Source organism: Macaca thibetana, chromosome 10, assembly GCF_024542745.1.
Source record: "Macaca thibetana thibetana isolate TM-01 chromosome 10, ASM2454274v1, whole genome shotgun sequence".
In the NCBI taxonomy this organism is placed as follows: domain Eukaryota; kingdom Metazoa; phylum Chordata; class Mammalia; order Primates; family Cercopithecidae; genus Macaca; species Macaca thibetana.
The window spans coordinates 94,037,312-94,057,466 of NC_065587.1; the positions used below are offsets into that span (position 1 = coordinate 94,037,312).

At 43.8% G+C, this 20,155-nt stretch overlaps 1 protein-coding gene across 1 annotated transcript in view; it reads left to right on the plus strand.

Moving 5' to 3' along the window:
* GINS1 (GINS complex subunit 1) overlaps nucleotides 1–16,614 on the plus strand; it is a 48,261-nt gene extending 31,647 nt beyond the window's left edge. Inside the window, exons 6-7 of the mRNA XM_050745511.1 lie at nucleotides 8,218–8,292; nucleotides 13,674–16,614. Coding sequence (XP_050601468.1) covers nucleotides 8,218–8,292; nucleotides 13,674–13,742 — 144 coding nt within the window. The 3' untranslated portion in view covers nucleotides 13,743–16,614. The remainder of the gene's footprint in view (nucleotides 1–8,217; nucleotides 8,293–13,673) is intronic.
* Nucleotides 16,615–20,155: the final 3,541 nt, after the last annotated feature.

A 20,155-nucleotide genomic window follows, 5' to 3' on the forward strand; every position in this document is an offset into this window, starting at 1 on the left:
CAAGGGTAGTCTTGAACTCCTAGCCTCAAGCAGTCCTCCTGCCTCAGCCTCTCAGTGTTGGGATTATAGGCTTGAGCCACTGTGCCCAGCCAGCCTGTCTCAGTTAATTCTGGAAGCCAAGATCAAAGTGCCAGCAGATTCATTTGTCTTCTGTGGGCTACACTCTGCTTCCAATGTGGTGCCTTGAATGCTGCATCCTCTGGAGGACTGAAATGCAGTGTCCTTGCGTGGTAGAAGCTGGAAGGACAAAAAGGACCAAACTCCTTCCATCAAGTCATTTTATAATGGCATAAATCCATTTATGAAGGCAGAACCCTTGTGCCCTAACCACCTCACCAAAGTCCCCACCTCCCAACACTGTTGAATTGGGGATTAAGTTTCTACCACATTGATTTTTGGGGACACATTCAGACACAGCATTTACCTATATTGAGATCTTTATTTCTTAACATGGGTTCAAGTTACTGTCTTATGATAGTTACCATATATAGGATTCTTGGTTGGCGATGTTATTTTTTTGTACTTTGAATATATTGGCTCACTGCCTTCTGGCCTCCAAAGTTTGTAATAAGAAATCTGGTGAAAATCTTATTGAGGATCCCAGGTATGTGATGACTGACTTATCTTTTGCTGCTTTCTTTTTGAATTTTTTAGAGACAGGGTCTCACTGTGTCAAGCAGGATGAACCGCAGTGGCACAATCATAGCTCACTGTAATCTCAAACTCCTGGGCTGAAGCAATCCACCTCAGCCTCCCAAGTGGCTAGGACTAGAGGCACATACTTCCAAGCCTGGCTAATTTTTAAACTTTTTGGGGCCAGGTGTGGTGGCTCACGCCTATAATCCCAGCACTTTTGGAGGCCGAGGCAGGCAGTTCATGAGGTCAGGAGTTCGAGACCAGCCTGACCAACATGATGAAACCCCATCTCTACTAAAAAATACAAAAATTAGCCGGGTGTGGTGGCGCACGCCTGTAGTCCTAGCTACTCAGAAGGCTGAGGGAGGAGAATTGCTTGAACCCGGGAGGCAGATGTTGCAGTGAGCCAAGATCACTCCACTGCACGCCAGCATGGATGACAGAGCGAGATTCCATCTAAACAAAACAAAACAAAACAAAACAAAACAGAAAAAGCTTTTTGTAGAGTTAAGTCTCACTCTGTCACCCAGGCTGGAGTGCAGTGGCGTGATCTCAGCTCATTGCAACCTCCACCTCCAGGGTTCACATCATTCTCCTGCCTCAGCCTCCCAAGTAGCTGGGATTACAGGCACCCGCCACCATGCCCAGCTAATTTTTTTTGGGGGGTATTTTTAGTAGAGACGGGGTTTCACCCTGTTAGCCAGGATGGTCTCGATCTCCTGACCTCGTGATCCACTCACCTCGGCCTCCCAAAGTGCTGGGATTACAGGCGTGAGCCACCGCGCCAGGCCGAATTAAACTTTTTGTAGAGGTGAGGTCTCACTATGTTGCCTAGGCTGGTCTCAATCTCTTGGCCTCAAGTGATAATCCCAACTTGGCCTCCCAAAATGCTGAGATTACAGGTGTGAGCCACCCTGCCCAGCCCTCTCTTGCTACTTTCAAGATTCTTTGTCTTTTGAAAGTTTGATTATAATGCATCTCATTGCGAGTCTCTTTGAGTTCATCTGGTAGTTTGTTGAGCTTCTTTGATGTTTATATTTATGTATTTTATCAAATTTAAGGAGTTTTCAGTTATTATTTCTTCAAAGATTCTCTCTGCCCCTTTGTCTTTCTTTTCTTGTTTTGCTTGATGGTGCCCGTTAGGTCTCTCAGGCTTCGTCCTTTTCTTCGGTCTTTTTTTCTTTTTGTTCTTCAGACTTAGTCATTTCTGTTGTCCTGTCTTCACGTTTGCTTATTCTTCTGCCTGCTCCAATCTGTCTTTGAATCTCTCAAGTGAATTTTTCATTTTGGTGGTGTGATCTCGACTCACTGCAACCTCCGCCTCCCGGGTTCACGCCATTCTCCTGCCTCAGCCTCCCGAATAGCTGGGACTACAGGCACCCGCCACTACGCCTGGCTAATTTTTTTGTATTTTTAGTAGAGACGGGGTTTCACCATGTTAGCCAGGATGGTCTCGATCTCCTGACCTCGTGATCCACCCACCTCGGCCTCCCAAAGTGCTGGGATTACAGGCGTGAGCCACCATGCCCGGCCCAAATCTTTATTGAACCCATGCCTTTCCTTGGACATGCATGATCACTTTCTAATTTTTACTGTATACACAGTTGCTTTTAATGTCTGGCTCCTGAAAGGGGGAAAAAAGAAAAATGAATAGGGGTGGGAAAATGGTGCTAGCTCTTTATTTTTATTTATTTATTTATTTACTTTTTTTTCTTTTTTTTTTTTTTGAGGTGGAGTCTCGCTCTCTCTGTCGCCTAGGCTGGAGTGCAGTGGCCCGATCTCCGCTCACTGCAAGCTCCACCTCCTGGGTTCATGCCATTCTCCTGCCTCAGCCTCCCGAGTAGCTGGGACTACAGGCGCTTGCCACCACGCCCGGCTAATTTTTTGTATTTTTTTTTTAGTAGAGACAGGGTTTCATCATATTAGCCAGGATGGTCTCGATCTCCTGACCTCATGATCCGTCCGTCTCGGCCTCCCAAAGTGCTGGGATTACAGGCGTGAGCCACCGCACAGGGCCCGTGCTAGCCCTTTAAATCCCCTGGAATTCACTTCAGTGGAATGTGGGAGGGTCTTGCAGCCTTTGAGAAGGTATGACAAAAATGTCTGCCAGCCTCATCATTTGCGCCTCTGTGATCAGAAACAGCAATCAGCAGTGAGGAGCAGGGTGCTTTTTGCACACTCTGCTCCAGCAACCCATGTACAAGCTACTCCAAGAACATGCTCTGTGGCCTGCCACAAAGCTAGGAACAGGGGATGGTTAGCTGTTGCTATGCTAAGAGGCAAAATGGACAGTAAATTGCAGTGAATGTTTGTCAAAGCTCCAACCTCAAGCCTTCAGTAGACTCCAGAGTTCCAAAATACTGACGTCAGACAGAGTCTGCTCGTGCAGTTGTTGTGGACGTAGGGAGACAGATTCCTGATGTTTCCTACTGTACCATTTTACCTGAATCCAGGAGTTATTTACATTACTTTAAAACACATAAATTGTATATTCCTGGTACATATGTTCTGAGGACAAAAGAATTGCAAAGAGTTCTTAACCTGTTTTTACTAATCATATTATTAGTAATAATTTTGTTACTGTTATTTTGAAACAGTTTTCATATTGAAGAATAGAGCAAAAGGGTAATCGACATTACCAGCAGTTTTCAGAATAAGAGAAAAGGGGCTGGGCACAGTAGCTCACACTTGTAATCCCAGCACTTGGGGAGGCCGAGCGGGTGGATCACCTGAGGTCAGGAGTTTGAGACCAGCCTGGCCAACATGGTGAAACCCCATCTCTACTAAAAATACAAAAATTAGCCAGACGTGGTGGCAGGTGCCTGTAATCCCAGCTACTCAGGAGGTTGAGGCAGGAGAATTGCTTGAACCCAGGAGAAAGAGGTTGCAGTGAGCTGAGATGGTGGCATTGCACTCCAGCCTGGGCAATAAGAGCAAAGCTCCATCTCAAAAAAAAAAAAAAAAGAGAGAGAGAGAAAAGAGATTCAAAGTTGAAAAACTTAAGGGAAAATCCTATATTCCTAAATTTGAGTTTGAAACATAAGCAGGGACTCATGAATCGTCCCTTCTTTAAAAAACAAAAAGTAGGGGTCAGGTGCAGTGGCTCATGCCTGTAATCCCAGCACTTTGGGAGGCCGAGGTGGGCAGATCACCTGAGGTCGGGAGTTTGAGACCAGCCTGACCAACATGGAGAAACCCCATCTCTACTAAAAATACAAAATTAGCCAGGCTTGGTGGCACATGCCTGTAATCCCAGCTAAGCAGGAGTCTGAGGCAGGAGAATCACTTGAACCCGGGAGGTAGAGGTTGCGGTGAGCCAAGATTGCGCCATTGCACTCCAACCTGGGCAACAAAAGCGAAACTCTGTCTCAAAAAAAAAAAAAAAAAAAAAAGTATTGATTACCTCTGCCCACTGAAAAGGCCTAGAAACAATGACAAGCCAGTTTGCCATGAGTGTCCAGATTCTGTATCTAAATGCCACTTCCCACTAAAGTAAACCAGGACTCCTTGCACAAAAATAGCTGATTCCAGGTTCTGAATAAAAAATGTACAAACTGAGCATGAAACATCTTGTCTTCCCAGAAAGGAAGGAAGGTGTCAAGGACTAAGTGGGGACTGCTGGAAGGATGTGGGGGCCAATTTGAAGGAGCTCTTGCTAACCAAAAAATGGACAATTTTAGCATCAATGTGAATAATAACTGCTGTGAATTGGATTACATCAATTATGTTAGAAGCATGAATGCATAATGACACCAAAGAACAACAAATTTTTTTTTTTTTTTGAGGTAGTATCTGGATCTGTTGCCCAGGCTGGTGTACAATGGAACAATCTTGGGTCATTTGTTATTTAGGACGTGGAATCAACTATTTTAGTGCAAGGAGTCCTGGTTTACTTTAGGAACCTCCACCTCCCAGGCTCAAGTCATCCTCCCACCTCAGCTCCCACCTCAGCTTCCACAGTAGCTGTGACTACAGGTGCTCACGACCACATCCAGCTAATTTTTGTATTTTTTGTAGAGATAGGATTTCACTATGTTGCTCAGGCTCATCTTGAACTCCTAAGCTCAAACAATCCTCTTGCCTCTCCCTCCCAAAGTGCTGGGAATACAGGCATGAGCCACCGTGCCTGGCCAACAAAATTTTTAAAAAGTAAAACATTTTTGAGGTTTCCTTGGAGAATGTGAGGGATCCAACTCATGTGAAAGGTGGCAAGTTAGAGAATGGAATCAAAGCATCCATTGCCTTTACTATACAAACTCTATCTTAACGTGGCCCAATAGTTTACAAAGGAAATTTCTTTTTATAGAAGAATTCCAGCTAACAAATGTAGTAGGAATATAAGAATTAGATTAATGCTTGTAACCCTTTATTTACTAAAACCTTTCAGTGGATAATGGAGATCTTTATAATGCATAAGTATGGATGACACTTGGGCCCACTGATTAACCTCAATATCCAAAATGAGACAGCCAGGCACTTTGTGTTTTATGGGGTCTTGTAATAGAAAGTACATAACACCATTTGCCACAAAGTCACCTTATCTGATGTAGACCTAACTTCCATTTTATAGGAAACGCAGGGACAAAGGAACATGTTAAATGACCCAAAAGAAATTCACAACAAAATCTTGATTGTGAAAAGTTGTACTGACCCTGTGCAGTGACTCATGCCTATAATCCCGGCACTTTGGGAGGCCAAGGCAGGAGTATTGCTTGAGACCAGGTGTTCAAGTCTGCAGTGACAAACTACTCACCCAATTTTTTCAACAAATAAAATGGCAAGAGGAAGGAAAAAATAAAGAGGAAGTGAAACCTATAGATTAAAAAAGACTGAAAAGACATAAAAAAAAAAAAAGTGATGTGTGGCTTTGTTGGATTCTGATTTCAACGTGGAAACCTTAAAAAAATTAATGAGACAAGTGGGAAATTTTGGGTACTAACTAGATAGTTCATGATATTAAAAATTATTAAATGGCCGGGCGCGGTGGCTCAAGCCTGTAATCCCAGCACTTTGGGAGGCTGGGACGGGCGGATCACGAGGTCAGGAGATCGAGACCATCCTGGCTAACATGGTGAAACCCCGTCTCTACTAAAAATACAAAAAACTAGCCGGGCGAGGTGGCGGGCGCCTGTAGTCCCAGCTACTCTGGAGGCTGAGGCAGGAGAATGGCGTAAACCCGGGAGGCGGAGCTTGCGGTGAGCTGAGATCTGGCCACTGCACTCCAGCCTGGGTGACAGAGCGAGACTTCGTCTCAAAAAAAAAAAAAAATTATTAAATAAGGCTGGGCATGGTGGCTCATGCCTGTAATCCCAGCACTTTGGGAGGCTGCAGGTGGATCATTTGAGGTCAGGATTCGAGACCAGCCTGGCCAACATGGTGAAACCCTGTCTCTACTAAAAATACGAAAAAATTAGCTGGGCATGGTGGCACACTCCTGTAATCCCAGCTACTAGGGAGGCTGAGGCAGGAGAATTGCTTGAACCTGGGAAGCGGAGGTTCCAGTGAGCCAAGATCACACCACTGCACTCTAGCCTGGGTGACAGAGTGAGACTCTGTCTCAAAAATAAATAAATAAAAGGCCGGGCGCGGTGGCTCAAGCCTGTAATCCCAGCACTTTGGGAGGCCGAGGCGGGTGGATCACGAGGTCAGGAGATCGAGACCATCCTGGCTAACATGGTGAAACCCCGTCTCTACTAAAAATACAAAAAACTAGCCGGGCGTGGTGGCGGGCGCCTGTAGTCCCAGCTACTCGGAGGCTGAGGCGGGAGAATGGCGTGAACCCGGGAGGTAGAGCTTGCAGTGAGCCGAGATCGCGCCACTGCACTCCAGCCTGGGCGACAGAGCGAGACTCCGTCTCAAAAAAAAAAAAAAATAAATAAATAAATAAATAAATAAATGCCAATACTCTCTCATCTTAATAATTTTTATTTATTTATTTGAGATGGAGTCTCATTCTGTCACCCAGGCTGGAGTGCACTGGTGTGATCTCGCTCATTGCAACCTCAGCCTCCTGAGTAGCTGGGATTACAGGCACGCACCACCACACCCAGCTAAATTTTGTGTTTTTAGTAGAGGCAGGGTTTCACCATGTTGACCAGGCTGGTCTTGAATTCCTGACTTCAGGTGATCCACCTGCCTCAGCCTCCCCAAATGCTGGGATTATAGGCATGAGCTGCCATGTACAGTCAGTATTGGGATTTTTAAAAAATTATCTGGTTTTATAGAAGTAGACAGTAGAGTATTTACAGATGAGGTGAAATGATATCTAAGATTTGCTTCAGAATAACCCACAAGTGGGTGAGGGGAACAAACTTGGCCATGTGTTGATGTCGGTTGATGGGGACATGGAATAGTCTTTTTACTGTTGAATGTATTTGAGATTTTCCAAAATAAAAGTCTATTTAGAGAAGCCAACGCGGCCAGGCGTGGTGGCTTATGCCTGTAATCCCAGCACTTTGGGAAGCGGGGGCAGGCCGATCATTTAAGGTCAGGAGTTCGAAACCAGCCTGGCCACCATGGTGAAACCCCGGCTCTACTAAAAATTTAAAAATTAACCGGGCATGGTGGTGAGCACCTGTAATCCCAGCAACCCAGGAGACTGAGGCGGGAGAATTGCTTGAGCCTGGGAGGCAGAGGTTGCAGTGCGTGGAGATCACACCACTGCACTCTGTCCTGGGCAACAGAGCAAGACTCTGTCTTGGAAAAACAAACAAACAAAAAGAAAATGCAAAGGGCTTGGAGGATTTTTCTGGAGTGATATTTCTCATATTTAATTAAAATATTTTGAGTGCTTTGGTAAAGTTCTGGAGGGATAGTAGGACATGATAAAATTATCTGGAAAAGTGGAAGACATAGTTGTTGCTGGCATTGACTCTCCTGGCGACAATAGCAGTTCATTGCTAGTACTTGTGAGAATAACCTTCAGTCTGAATTCTCCTAGAAGAGGAAAAGTGCCCGCTTACTTCCTGTGGCAGCACTTAGTGCTGTATAGCAGGTCTGTAACCTGTACCTGGGAACACCTTTGCAGTTGCAGAGGTGGATATCAGAAGGCTGCCATTCCTGAATCCTGTCACGTGAGGTGGCATCTGCTCCTCCATGGTGTACTTCTAGGTATTCCTGGGAAATCATCTGAATTTTGAATGGGATTGGAAGAATTGTTTCCAAAAACAAATACTGCAGACTTACCTGTGCCCCATTCTCAGATATTGATATTTTATGGGAGGGATCTATAAGAAGCAGGTTGGAGCAGATCTAAAGCATTCCTTGTGGATAGATATTTCACCTACTTAATTTTTCAAGATTTCAGAGGGGAAGGAGACAACATCGTTGTCTTCCTTCATCGCCTTGCTGTCAGCACTGACATTTATTTACCAGCAGAGATTTTGCGATTCTTCTTCCTCCCTGTCAAAACTGGACACTTGAAACTATTAGAATACCACAGTAGTAGTACTAGGCCTAAGTACACAGAGAGGAAACACAAAGTCCTTACTGTCTGTGTATTTGTATAATGCCGATTTATTTTTTGGTCACTGCATATTAAAAACTAATTTAGATAAAAATGTCTCACGTTTTTTCTTTCAGGTCCGATGTCTAAAAGACTATGGAGAATTTGAAGTTGATGATGGCACTTCAGTCCTATTAAAAAAAAATAGCCAGGTATTTCTTATCTTCAGATACTTTACTTTTTTTTTTTTTTTTTTTTTTTTTTTGAGACGGAGTCTTGCTCTGCCGCCCAGGCTGGAGTGCGGTGGCCGGATCTCAGCTCACTGCAAGCTCCGCCTCCCGGGTTCCCGCCATTCTCCTGCCTCAGCCTCCTGAGTAGCTGGGACTACAGGCGCCGCCACCACGCCCGGCTAGTTTTTTGTATTTTTTAGTAGAGACGGGGTTTCACCGTGTTAGCCAGGATGGTCTCGATCTCCTGACCTCGTGATCCACCCGTCTCAGCCTCCCAAAGTGCTGGGATTATAGGCGTGAGCCACCGCGCCCGGCCCAGATACTTTACTTTAAATCTTATGAGTGCTGAATGGTGGAAAAGTTGGAATAGCAAAATAAATATCAACTTGTGATGATCGTTTATATCTTAGGCATTATCTTTAGTATAATACACCCTGTTCTGTACTTTTTCTGAATATTAAGACTGGAAGCAAATGTTGCATATATTAAGAAATGATTAATTCATTTAGTAAGATATTGCTTATATTTAAAGTTCCTAAGCAGTTTTTATACCTTACACTTTGCCTTATAAATCCTAGTTCTTTAGCAAGCCAATAGTGATACAGATTTTTCTATTTTCAAAAAAAGAATTTTCAAGTATTTGGTATGTAAACATAACAATTTAATAGAGGAAGATTAAAATTGTAAAGTTGTAACTTAAGCTAAATTTGTCCTTATAAGGAATCTCTCTCTCTATCTATCAATCTATCTATCTATATCTATCTATCTATCTATCTATCTATCTATCTATCTATCTATCTATCTATCTATCTATCTATTTTTAAAGAAAATAGAGATGGGGTCTTGCTGTGTTGACCATGCTAGTCTCGAACTCCTGGGCTCAAGCAATCCACCCACCTTGGCATCCTAATATGCTAGGATTACAGGTGTGAACCACCATGCCCAAAGTAATCTCAGTATATTAATTATTTCCCTAGAAATCTTCAAATTCACATTAGATGAATTCACATTGGCTAAATTATTACTTTTATTTATTTATTTATTTTTGAGACAGAGTCTCGTTCTGTTGCCCAGGCTGGAGTGCAGTAGCACAATCTCCACTCACTGCAAGCTCTGCCTTCTGGGTTCACGCCATTCTTTTGCCTCAGCCTCCCAAGTAGCTGGGACTACAGGCACCCACCACGACTCCCAGCTAATTTTTTTTTTTTTGTATTTTTGGTAGAGATGGGGTTTCACTGTGTTAGCCAGGATGGTCTTGATCTCCTGACCTTGTGATCTGCCTGCCTCTGCCTCCCAAAGTGCTGGGATTACAGCCGTGAGCCACTGCGCCTGGTCTATTATTATTTTTTTGAGGCAGGGTCTGGCTGTGTTCCCCAGGCTGGAGTGCAGTGGCGCAGTCTGCTCATTGCAACGTCTGCCTCCTGGGCTCAAGTGATCCCTCACCCTCAGCCTCCCAAGTAGCTGGACCACAGGTGTGCACCACTGCACCCGTTTAATTTTTGTATTTTTTGTAAAGATGGAGTTTCACCAGTTGGCCAGGCTGGTCTTGAACTACTGAGCTCAAGCAATCCACCCACCTCAGCCTCCCAAAGTGCTAGGATTACAGGTGTAAGCCACTGTGCCCGACCACTAAATTTTTTATCCTATCCCTATTTTCTGAAGTCGTGAGGAGGAAAAATGACCTAATAAAAGCTGTTCTTTTTCTTTCCTTGCCTGCCATCTTGGGGTCAGCCATTTAGGATCTGATGACCCTAAGGATTTGGTGTTCACTTTGTTCATGGCAGGCAGCAAAAGAATGTTTCAGGTCATGTGGTTCTTGAGCTTATTTTCCTAACAGGGTGAGTTGATCTGTTATTTTACTAATACTCTTGGAGCTTTAAAACTGTTTTACTAATAGTTGACTAAAATTGTTTTACTAATACCCTTGGAGCTTCTAAAACAAAGGTTGAATATTTTTATTTTTATTTTTTTATTTTTTTTATTTTTTTATTTTATTTTTTTTTTTTTTTTTTTGAGACGGAGTCTTGCTCTGTCACCCAGGCTGCAGTGCAGTGGCTGGATCTCAGCTCACTGCAAGCTCCGCCTCCCGGGTTCACGCCATTCTCCTGGCTCAGCCTCCCGAGTAGCTGGGACTACAGGCGCCCGCCACCTCGCCTGGCTAGTTTTTTGTATTTTTTAGTAGAGACGGGGTTTCACCGTGTTAGCCAGGATGGTCTCGATCTCCTGACGTCGTGATCCACCCGTCTCGGCCTCCCAAAGTGCTGGGATTACAGGCTTGAGCCACCGTGCCCGGCCTAGTTGAATATTTTTTAAAAAGATTTTGAGGGTTCCCTAAAGTCTTTGGTTGTTAAGGCAACAATTTCTGTCCCAGTATTCTCTTAGGACACTAATGAATTGAAAGTGGATAATGGGCCGGGCGCGGTGGCTCAAGCCTGTAATCCCAGCACTTTGGGAGGCCGAGACGGGCGGATCACGAGGTCAGGAGATCGAGACCATCCTGGCTAACACGGTGAAACCCTGTCTCTACTAAAAATACAAAAAACTAGCCGGGCGAGGTGGTGGCGCCTGTAGTCCCAGGTACTCGGGAGGCTGAGACAGGAGAATGGCGTAAACCCGGGAGGCGGAGCTTGCAGTGAGCTAAGATCCGGCCACTGCACTCCAGCCCGGGCAACAGAGCCAGACTCCGTCTCAAAAAAAAAAAAAAAAAAAAAAAAAAGTGGATAATGAACTAATGTTCTGATAAGCAGCTATATTTCTGGAGGGCCCAGGAGGAAGCTCTGGTTCACAAGAACAAGAAAAAAGCCATCCTCATAAAGCAAGATATGCGAAATGTCCCTTCATCCCAAATGCTGTCCTGTGGTTGAATTTTTTTTTTTTTTTTTTTTTTTTTGAGACAAAGTCTCGCTCTTGTGCCCCAGGCTGGAGTACAATGGCATGATCTTGGCTCACTGCAACCTCTGCCTCCCGGGTTCAAGCGGTTCTCTGCCTCAGCCTCTCAAGTAGCTGGGATTACAGGTGCCTGCCACCATGCCTGGCTAATTTTTGTAGTTTTTTTAGTAGAGGTGGGATTTCACCATGTTGGCCAGGCTGGTTTCAAAGTCCTGACCTCAGGTGATCCGCCCACCTTGGCCTCCCAAAGTGCTGGGATTACAGGTGTGAGCCACCATGCCTGGCCTGGTGGTTGAATTTTTTAAGTCTGTTTCTCAGCTGTGACTCTACCCTCAATTACAAAAATGGAGGCATTAAAAAGAAACAATATCAGCCACAGTTGATGGTTGGTATTAGGGGCTTCTAATGTTCAACCACATCTGAATTTTCTGTAAAATCTGGTGTAGGTCATTCACATACTCTAAAGAATTAGTAGGAAACATTTTATATGTGTATATGTGTGTGTGTGTGTGTGTGTGTGTGTGTGTGTGTGTATGCTTTTTTTTGAGATGGAGTTTCCCTCTGTTACCCAGGCTAGAGTGCAGTGGCGCGATCTTGGCTCACTGCAACCTCTGCCTCCTGGGTTCAAGCGATTCTCCTGCCTCAGCCTCCTGAGTAGCTGGGATTACAGGCGCATGTCACCATGCCTGGCTAATTTTTGTATTTTGTTTTTAGTAGAGATGGGATTTCACCATGTTGTTCAGGCTGGTCTCAAACTCCTGACCTCGTGATCCACCTGCCTCGGCCTCCCAAAGTGCTGGGATTACAAGTGTGAGCCACCGTGCCTGGCTGGGAAACATTTTCAATATACATTCTTTTATATTTGTCACTATGGCAAGCACTGTTTATTTTTATCCAGAAATCAATAATCTCCATCTGTTTTAATACCAGCATTAGTATGGATATTAAATGAACAACTCAGTTATTTTGTTTTTGTTGTGTTGTTTTACATTTTTCTTGGCTCATGTATCTTCAAGATTGGTTTAGAAGAATTTGGTCATGGATCTCTTGTAAGGCCTTTGAGTTTGTGAGGCAGGACCTTCACGTGCACATAGCTACTGAGGTTACATTTTGCTTCCTTGAGATCTTCCTTTGAGATTTTTTTTGACCCCTGTGGATCGGAAAGCCTTCCTGCCTTCCTCAGCTTCCCTCCTCCAGGGCAGTCAGTGTTTTCTGTAAGTCCTTGTGTTTGAGAGGGAAGGGGACATCTTTCCACCTGCCCCTGGTTCCCTTAGAGCAAGAGCGACGTCCTCTTAGGAAGACACAGGACAAGCAATACCTGGGTGCTGGCATCTTCCCACGCACCATGTGAATAGCACCCGCACTGTGGGTCATGGATACTTTTCATCCTTGAGAAATAGAGGAGGAAAGTTGTCACTTGTTATTGGAAGAATGTTCAGACTCTGAAATCCTAGAGCAGGTTTTATGGAGAAATGAGCCTTTCATGCGTCTTCCTGATAGGCTGTTGGGCCAGTGATAATCCAAATCACACTCTCTGGATTTCTCTGTGCATAAATTTAAAAAATACAAACACTAAGGACAATACCTACTAGATTCAGAAGTCTTAGTTGAATTGAACTGAAGCAAACTGAATTCATTTGTAAAAGTCAGAATTCCGTACAACTCTAAATAGCATCAATTTCAGTGTGATTAACAGCAAATATAGTTAAATTTAACTTTTTTTTTTTTTGAGATGGAGTTTTGCTCTTGTTGCCCAGGCTGGAGTGCAATGGCACGACCTCAGCTCACTGCGGCCTCCACCTCCCAGGTTCAAGCGATTCTCCTGCCTCAGCCTCCTGTGTAGCTGGGATTACAGGCATGCGCCACCACGCCCGGCTAATTTTGTTTTTTTTGTTTTTGTTTTTGTTTTTGTTTTTTTTGAGACAGTCTCGCTCTGTCACCCAGGCTGGAGTGCAGTGGCATGGTCTCAGCTCACTGCAAGCTCCACCTCCCAGGTTCATGCCATTCTCCTGCCTCAGCCTCCTGAGTATCTGGGATTACAGGCGCCTGCCACTGTGCCTGGCTAATTTTTTGCATTTTTAGTTGAGACTGGGTTTCACTGTGTCAGCCAGGATGGTCTCGATCTCCTGACCTCGTGATCCACCCGCCTCGGCCTCCCAAAGTTCTGGGATTACAGGCGTGAGCCACTGCACCCGGCCCAATTTTATATTTTTTAGTAGAGACACGGTTTCTCCGTGTTGGTCAGGCTGGTCTCGAACCCCCGACCTCAGGTGATCCGCCCGCCTTGGCGTCCCAAAGTGCTGGGATTACAAGTGTCAGCCATTGCGCCCAACCCCTTAAGTTTAACTTTTAACTACTTACTTGTTGGAGTTTGAAAACTAATCAGTGCTACTTTTTAATGATACAAGAAATAATTTCAAATTATTTCCCAATCATTTATTTTACTCTTTCTGCATCCCTTCTTGTCCCCTCAGCACTTTTTACCTCGTTGGAAGTGTGAGCAGCTGATCAGACAAGGAGTACTGGAGCACATCCTGTCGTGACCATGCACTGAGGCACTCCCACCCAGGCTTCACCCAATTCATGGATGCCTCTGTACTCACTCTCTCCACCCTCCCTTCACCTCCCTCTTTGATTTTACAAGCTGTAGACATTGTTGAAGGTAACTAAGAATACTTGGCTAAGAAGTATAATTTGCTATTAAAGACTTTCTTCTTTTTTTAATGTTGTACACTATTCTTCCTACTCCTTTTTGGTGTTGGTTTTGTTTTGTTTTGTAGAAACAGTGTCTCACTATGTTGCCCAAGCTGGTCTCAAACTGCTGGCCTCAAGCAGTCCTCCCACCTTGGCCTCTCAAAGTGTTGAGATCACAGGTGTGAGCCACTGCACCTGGCCCCTACTCCTTTTTCTAATAAGCTGTATCTATAATCACAGCATTCCTACACAGTTTTGTTACAGTGTATTTTTTAAATGAAAGTAAACATGGTTACATTTGAATCTCTTAAATAATCAGTCACTTGGCTGGATAGGAAGAAGGTAGATCCTGTGTGTCTTGTTTTCTGGTCATGTGTATTGTACAAGCTAGAGATGAATTTCTGAGATACACATTTTCAAATCACATAAGCAAGTGAAGATGATGGTCTGTAGAAATTTCCGGTATATGTAATGTTTAATGACATACTAATTTATCACCTGGATATTTGGAAAGGAAGGACACACATGGATTTTGCACATTTCCACCATGGTGGCTGGTGTGGCTTGTGGCTGTGGGATGGTCACCAGTATCACCACTTTGGAGAGGGACAGTGAAATTGGGGCTAGAGAAAGAACTTTGTACAGTTTTCCCTGAGATTCAGATTGACTGAAAAGTCACATGAAGAGTTGATTGGCTTTCAATGGTATTTTTTTTTTTTTTTGATATGGAGTCTTGCTCTGTCATCCAGGCTGGAGTGCAGTGGTGCGATCTCAGCTCACTGCAAGCTCTGCCTCCTTGGTTCACGCCATTCTCCTGCCTCAGCCTCCTGAGTAGCTGGGACTACAGGCACCCGCCACCATGCCCGGCTAATTTATTTTGTGTGTTTAGTAGAGACGGGGTTTCACCGTGTTAGCCAGGATGGTCTTGATCTCCTGACCTCATGATCCGCCTGCCTCGGCCTCCCAAAGTGCTGGGATTACAGGCTTGAGCCACTGCGCCCGGTCCTAATGGTATCTTTTAAACAGCTGACATTTTAAATTTTGATGAAATCCAGTTTATTCGTTTGTTCTTTTATGCTTTGGATGTTGCATCCAAGAAATCTTTTCCCATCCCAAGGTCACAATTTTTTTTTCCTTTTTTCTTCTGGAAGTGTTATAATTTTAAGCTTTATACTTTGGTCTATAACCCGTTTTTTTGTTCTGTTTTTTTTTTTGTTTCTTTGTTTGTTTTGAGACAGAGTCTCGCTCTGTCACCCAGGCTGGGGTGCAGTGGCGTGATCTCGGCTCACTGCAATCTCCATCCCCTGGGTTCAAGTGATTCTTTTGTCTCAGCCTCCCAAGTAGCTGGGATTATAGGTGCAGGCCACCACACCTGGCTAATTCTCGTATTTTTAGTAGAGACAGGGTTTTACTGTGTTGGCCAGGCTGGTTTCGAACTCCTAATCTCAAGTGACCTACCTTGGCCTCCGAAAGTTTTGGGATTACAAGTGTGAGCCACCGCGCCCAGCCTGCGATTCATTTTGAATGAATTTTTTATATGGTGCAAGGTGTCGATCCACCTTCACCTTTTCTTGGGCATATAGATACCCAGCTGTTTCACTACCATTTTTTGAAAGGACTGCCCTTTGCTCTATCAGCTTTGCATTTTTGTTAAAAAGTAGTTGTCAGTGTGTATGTGGGTTTATTTCAGGACTCTGTTTTGTTCCATTGACCTGTTTTTCTCTCCTGAATGCCAATACCATATTTGTATGTAGTGTATGTAACTTTTCTAATAATTATTGAAATAGATAGTATTAAAGCATCTTATTTTTGCTGTTGTTTGTATTTTTTGGAGATGGGGTTTCACCGCGTTGGCCAGGCTGTGTTGAACTCCTGAGCTAAAGCAGTCCACTCGCCTCATCCTCCCCATGTGCTGGGGTTACAGGCGTGAGCCTTGGCACTGGCCCAATGTACCACATTTTTTTTTTGAGATTTGTTTTGGCTATGTTAAGTCCTTTGCTTTTGATGTGAAATTTGGAAATAGGCAGGGTGTGGTGGCTTATGCCTGTAATCCTAGAACTTTGGGAGGCCTAGGTGGGCGGATCGCTTGAGCTCAGGAGGTCCAGACCAGTCTGGGCCCATGGTAAAACTCCGTCTCTACAAAAAATATAAAAAATTAGCTGGGTGTGGTGGTGCATGCTTGTAGTCCCAGCTACATGGTGGGCTGAGGTGGGAGGATCATTTGAGCCCCAGAGGTCAAGGCTGCAGTGAGCTGAGATCACACCACTCCAGCCTGGGTGACAAAGTGAGACTCTCTCTCAAAAAGAAATTAGGATCAACTTGTCAATTTCTACAACAAAAACCCCTCTTAGCACCTTGATTGAGATTGCATTGAATTTATATAAAAATGTTGGGAGAATTGACATCTTAGTGATACTGAGTCTTCTGGCCTGTAAACAAGGTCTGTCTTCCCATGTATTAATGTTTCTGTCTTCTGTTTGTCTTACTAATCCTGTAGTTTTCAGTGTACAGGTCTACCATGTCAGCGTTTCATAGTTTTGATGCTAAATGGTATTTTAAAATTTCAAATTCTAACTGCTTGTTGCTAGTAAATAGAAGTACAATTGATGTTTAACTTGTATCCTTCAGCCTTGCTAAACTGTGAGTTCTCATGGTTTTTTTGTAAATTACATCAACAGTCATGTGTTCTATTAATAAAGAGTTTTACTTCTTCCTTTCTAATCTGAATGCCTTTTATTTCTTTTTCTTGCCTGATTGCATTGGTAGAACTTTCAGTGGAGTACTAAATATATGTGGTCAGAGAAGACACCCCTATCTTGTTCCTGATCTAAGAAGAAAAACAGTCTTTCATTATGATGATGTTAGCTCTTAAGTTGTTTGTAGATGCCCTTTATTGGGGTGAGGAAGTTTCCTCCTATTCCTAGTGATATGGTTTGTCTGTGTCCCTACCCAAATCTCACCTTGAATTGAAATAATTCCCACGTGTCAAGGGCAGGGCCAGTCGAGATAATTGAATCAAGAGGGTGGTTTCCCCCATACTTTTCTGGTGTTAGTCAATAAGTCTCACGAGATCTGATGGTTTTATAAATGGGAGTTCCCCTGGACACGCTCTTTTGCCTGCCAGCATGTAAGACATGACTTTGGTTCCTGTCCGTTTGCCTTCTGCTGTGATTGTGAGGCCTCCCCAGCCATGTGGAACTGAGTCAATTAAACCTCTTTCCTTTTTAAATTACCCACTCTCCAGTATGTCTTTATTAGCATGAGAACAGACTCATACACCTAGTTTACTGAGAATTTTTTTAAAAATCAGAAATGGATGCTGGATTTTGTCATATCTTTTTCTGCATCTGTTGAGATGGTTTTGTCTTTTAGTTTGTTAGTCTGCTGAATTACAGTGGCTGATTGATCGATTGAGTTTTCAGTGTTAAACCAACCCTGCATTCCTGGCATAAACCACACCTGGTCATGATATATTATCGTTTTTGTAGGATTTTATTTGAAATTTTTTTGTAGAATTTTTGCATCAGTGTGCATGAGAAAGATTGGTCTGTGGTGTTCTTGGGAAAATAGTCCCTCCTTTTCAATTTTTTGGAAGAGTTTTCTAAATAGAAAAAAAAAACTGTTCTGTCACTCAACAACACAGAAGACTTCTGTGACCAAATGTGTGGGGGTTTTCCCCACATACCAAGCTCTGCAGTGGACACCAGGTGTGTCCTCTACTTCTACTTCAGTTCCAACACTACCTGGAGATGGCGTCAGATCCCACAGGCTCAGGGCTCAGTCCAAGACTGCCCTCCCTGCAGACACCGTCGCAAGTCTGGGCCTCTGAGATTCTGACCAACTAGCTTCAAGTTGGAGTTCCCATGATCCCCTCTTTGGATTCAATTAATTTGCTTGAGCAGCTCATGGAACTCAGAAACACTTAAGCTTACTGGTTTATTATAAAGGATATGGTACAATATGCAGGTGAAAGGATCCAAATGGAAGAGGTACATAGGGGAAGATGTGGGGAAGGCACATGGAGCTTCGATGCCCACCACCCTCCAGGAGCCTCCATTGTTCAGCAATCCGGAAGCTCTCCAAACCCAGTCCTTTTGGGCCTTTTATAGAAATCTCATTAGATAGGCATGATCGACAACCAAGTAGAGAAACAATTGGACAAAAAGGGTATGATCTAATGCTCATAGTCTGAATGGCGCCATCCAGCCAGGCCTGTCTGCTCAGGTTCTTAGCCCTGCCGCATTCCTTCTTTCAGAGTATGGGGCAGTGCCCCTTCCTATCAGAGAATTTATTTACAGCCAGCTCCAAGCCAGAAAGGCGGGAAGATTCTTGCCGGGGAGAGAAAAAGAAGCAGGTGAAAGGAGGGCAGAAAGAGAGATTATCTTCCCTGAGGCCTAAAATGCCCCAGCATTACAACAAAAGACTGCAACGAAGGCCATGGGAGTTATGAACAAGGAGCCATGGATGAAACCAATATATCTATCATACGTTTTACATACATGGTATTATTTATTTCTTACATGTTTACAGAATTCATATTTAAGCCATCTGGGCCTGAAGTTTCTTTGTGGGAAGGTTAACCACAGTTTTGGCTTAATAAATACATGGCTATTTTGGTTATCCATTTTTTTCTCGAATGAGCTTTGGCAATTTATGTATTCTCCATTTTATCTAAGTTACTAAATTTATTTATATAAAGTTGTTCATGAGCTGGGCACAGTGGTTCACGCCTGTAATCCCACCACTTTGGGAGGCCAAGGCAGGAGGATTACTTGAGCTCAGGAGTTTGAGACCAGCCTGGGCAACATAGTGAGATGTCAGGAAAAAAAAAAAAATTGCCAGGTGTGGTGCTGTGCACCTGTAGTCTCAGCTACTCGGGAGGCTGAGGCAGGGGTTGGAGGCTGCAGTGAGCTATAATCATGCCACTGCACTCCAGCCTAGGCAACAGTGAGACCCTGTCTCAAAAAATAAAAGTGTTCTTCATAATACTGCCTTATGATGCTTGTATGTCTGTAGATTATAGTGATATCACCTGTAGTGGATATCACTTCTCATTTCTGATATTAGTAAGTTTTTTTTTTTCTTTTTTTTTTTTTTTTTTTGAGACGGAGTCTCGCTCTGTCGCCAAGGCTGGAGTGCAGTGGCCGGATCTCAGCTCACTGCAAGCTCCGCCTCCCGGGTTCCTGCCATTCTCCTGCCTCAGCCTCCCGGGTAGCTGGGACTACAGGCGCCCACCATCTCGCCCGGCTAGTTTTTTGTCTTTTTTGGTAGAGACGGGGTTTCACCGTGTTAGCCAGGCTGGTCTTGATCTCTTGACCTCGTGATCCGCCCGTCTCGGCCTCCCAAAGTGCTGGGATTACAGGCTTGAGCCACCGCACCCGGCCAAGTTTTTTTTTCTTTTATTCTGACTGGACTAGAAGTTTATCAGTTTTACTAATCTTCTGAAAGAACATGCCTTTGGTTTACTTTCTCTATTCTTTGTTTTCTATTTCAAGGGTCAACAAATGTTTTCTGTGTATTAGGCTTTCTGGGCCACATGACCTGTTACAGCTGCTCTGTGTTACTGCTGGAGCACGAAGCAGGCATAGGGAATTGGTGGGTGTAGGGAATCTGTGACTGAGTGTGGCCGTGCCAACCAAACTTAACACAACCACTCTAGCCTGCAGCATGTCATGGCCAATCTGTTCTGTTCCTTGGTTTCTGCTTTGATCATCGTTTTCTTTTGACTTTGGGTTTAATTTGTTCTTCTTTGTCGAATTATTTAAGGTGGAAGCTGAAGTTGTTGACTTGAGGCTTTTCTTCTATTCTAAGCTGGGTGTTTGGTGCTGTGACTTTTCCCCTAAGTAATGCTTTCACTCTAGCCCACAAATTTTGATATATTGTGTTTTCATTTCCATTCAATCCAGAATATTTCCTAATTTCCCCTCTTATCTCTTCTTTGCCTCATGGGTTATTCAGCAGTATGTTGTTTCCAAATATTGGGGGATGGATTTTTTTTTTCAGGGCACATGTAATAATTTAATTTTTAAAAATTTTTCACTTTACCTCATTTTTTATTTTTATTTTTTATTATACTTCAAGTTCTAGGGTACATGTGTACAACGTGCAGGTTTGTTACATATGTATACATGTGCCATGTTGGTGTGCTGCACCCATTAACTTCATCATTTACATTAGGTTTATCTCCTAATGCTATCCCTCTCGCCTCCCCTCACCCCACAACAGGCCCCGGTGTGTGATGTTCCCCTTCCTGTGTCCAAAT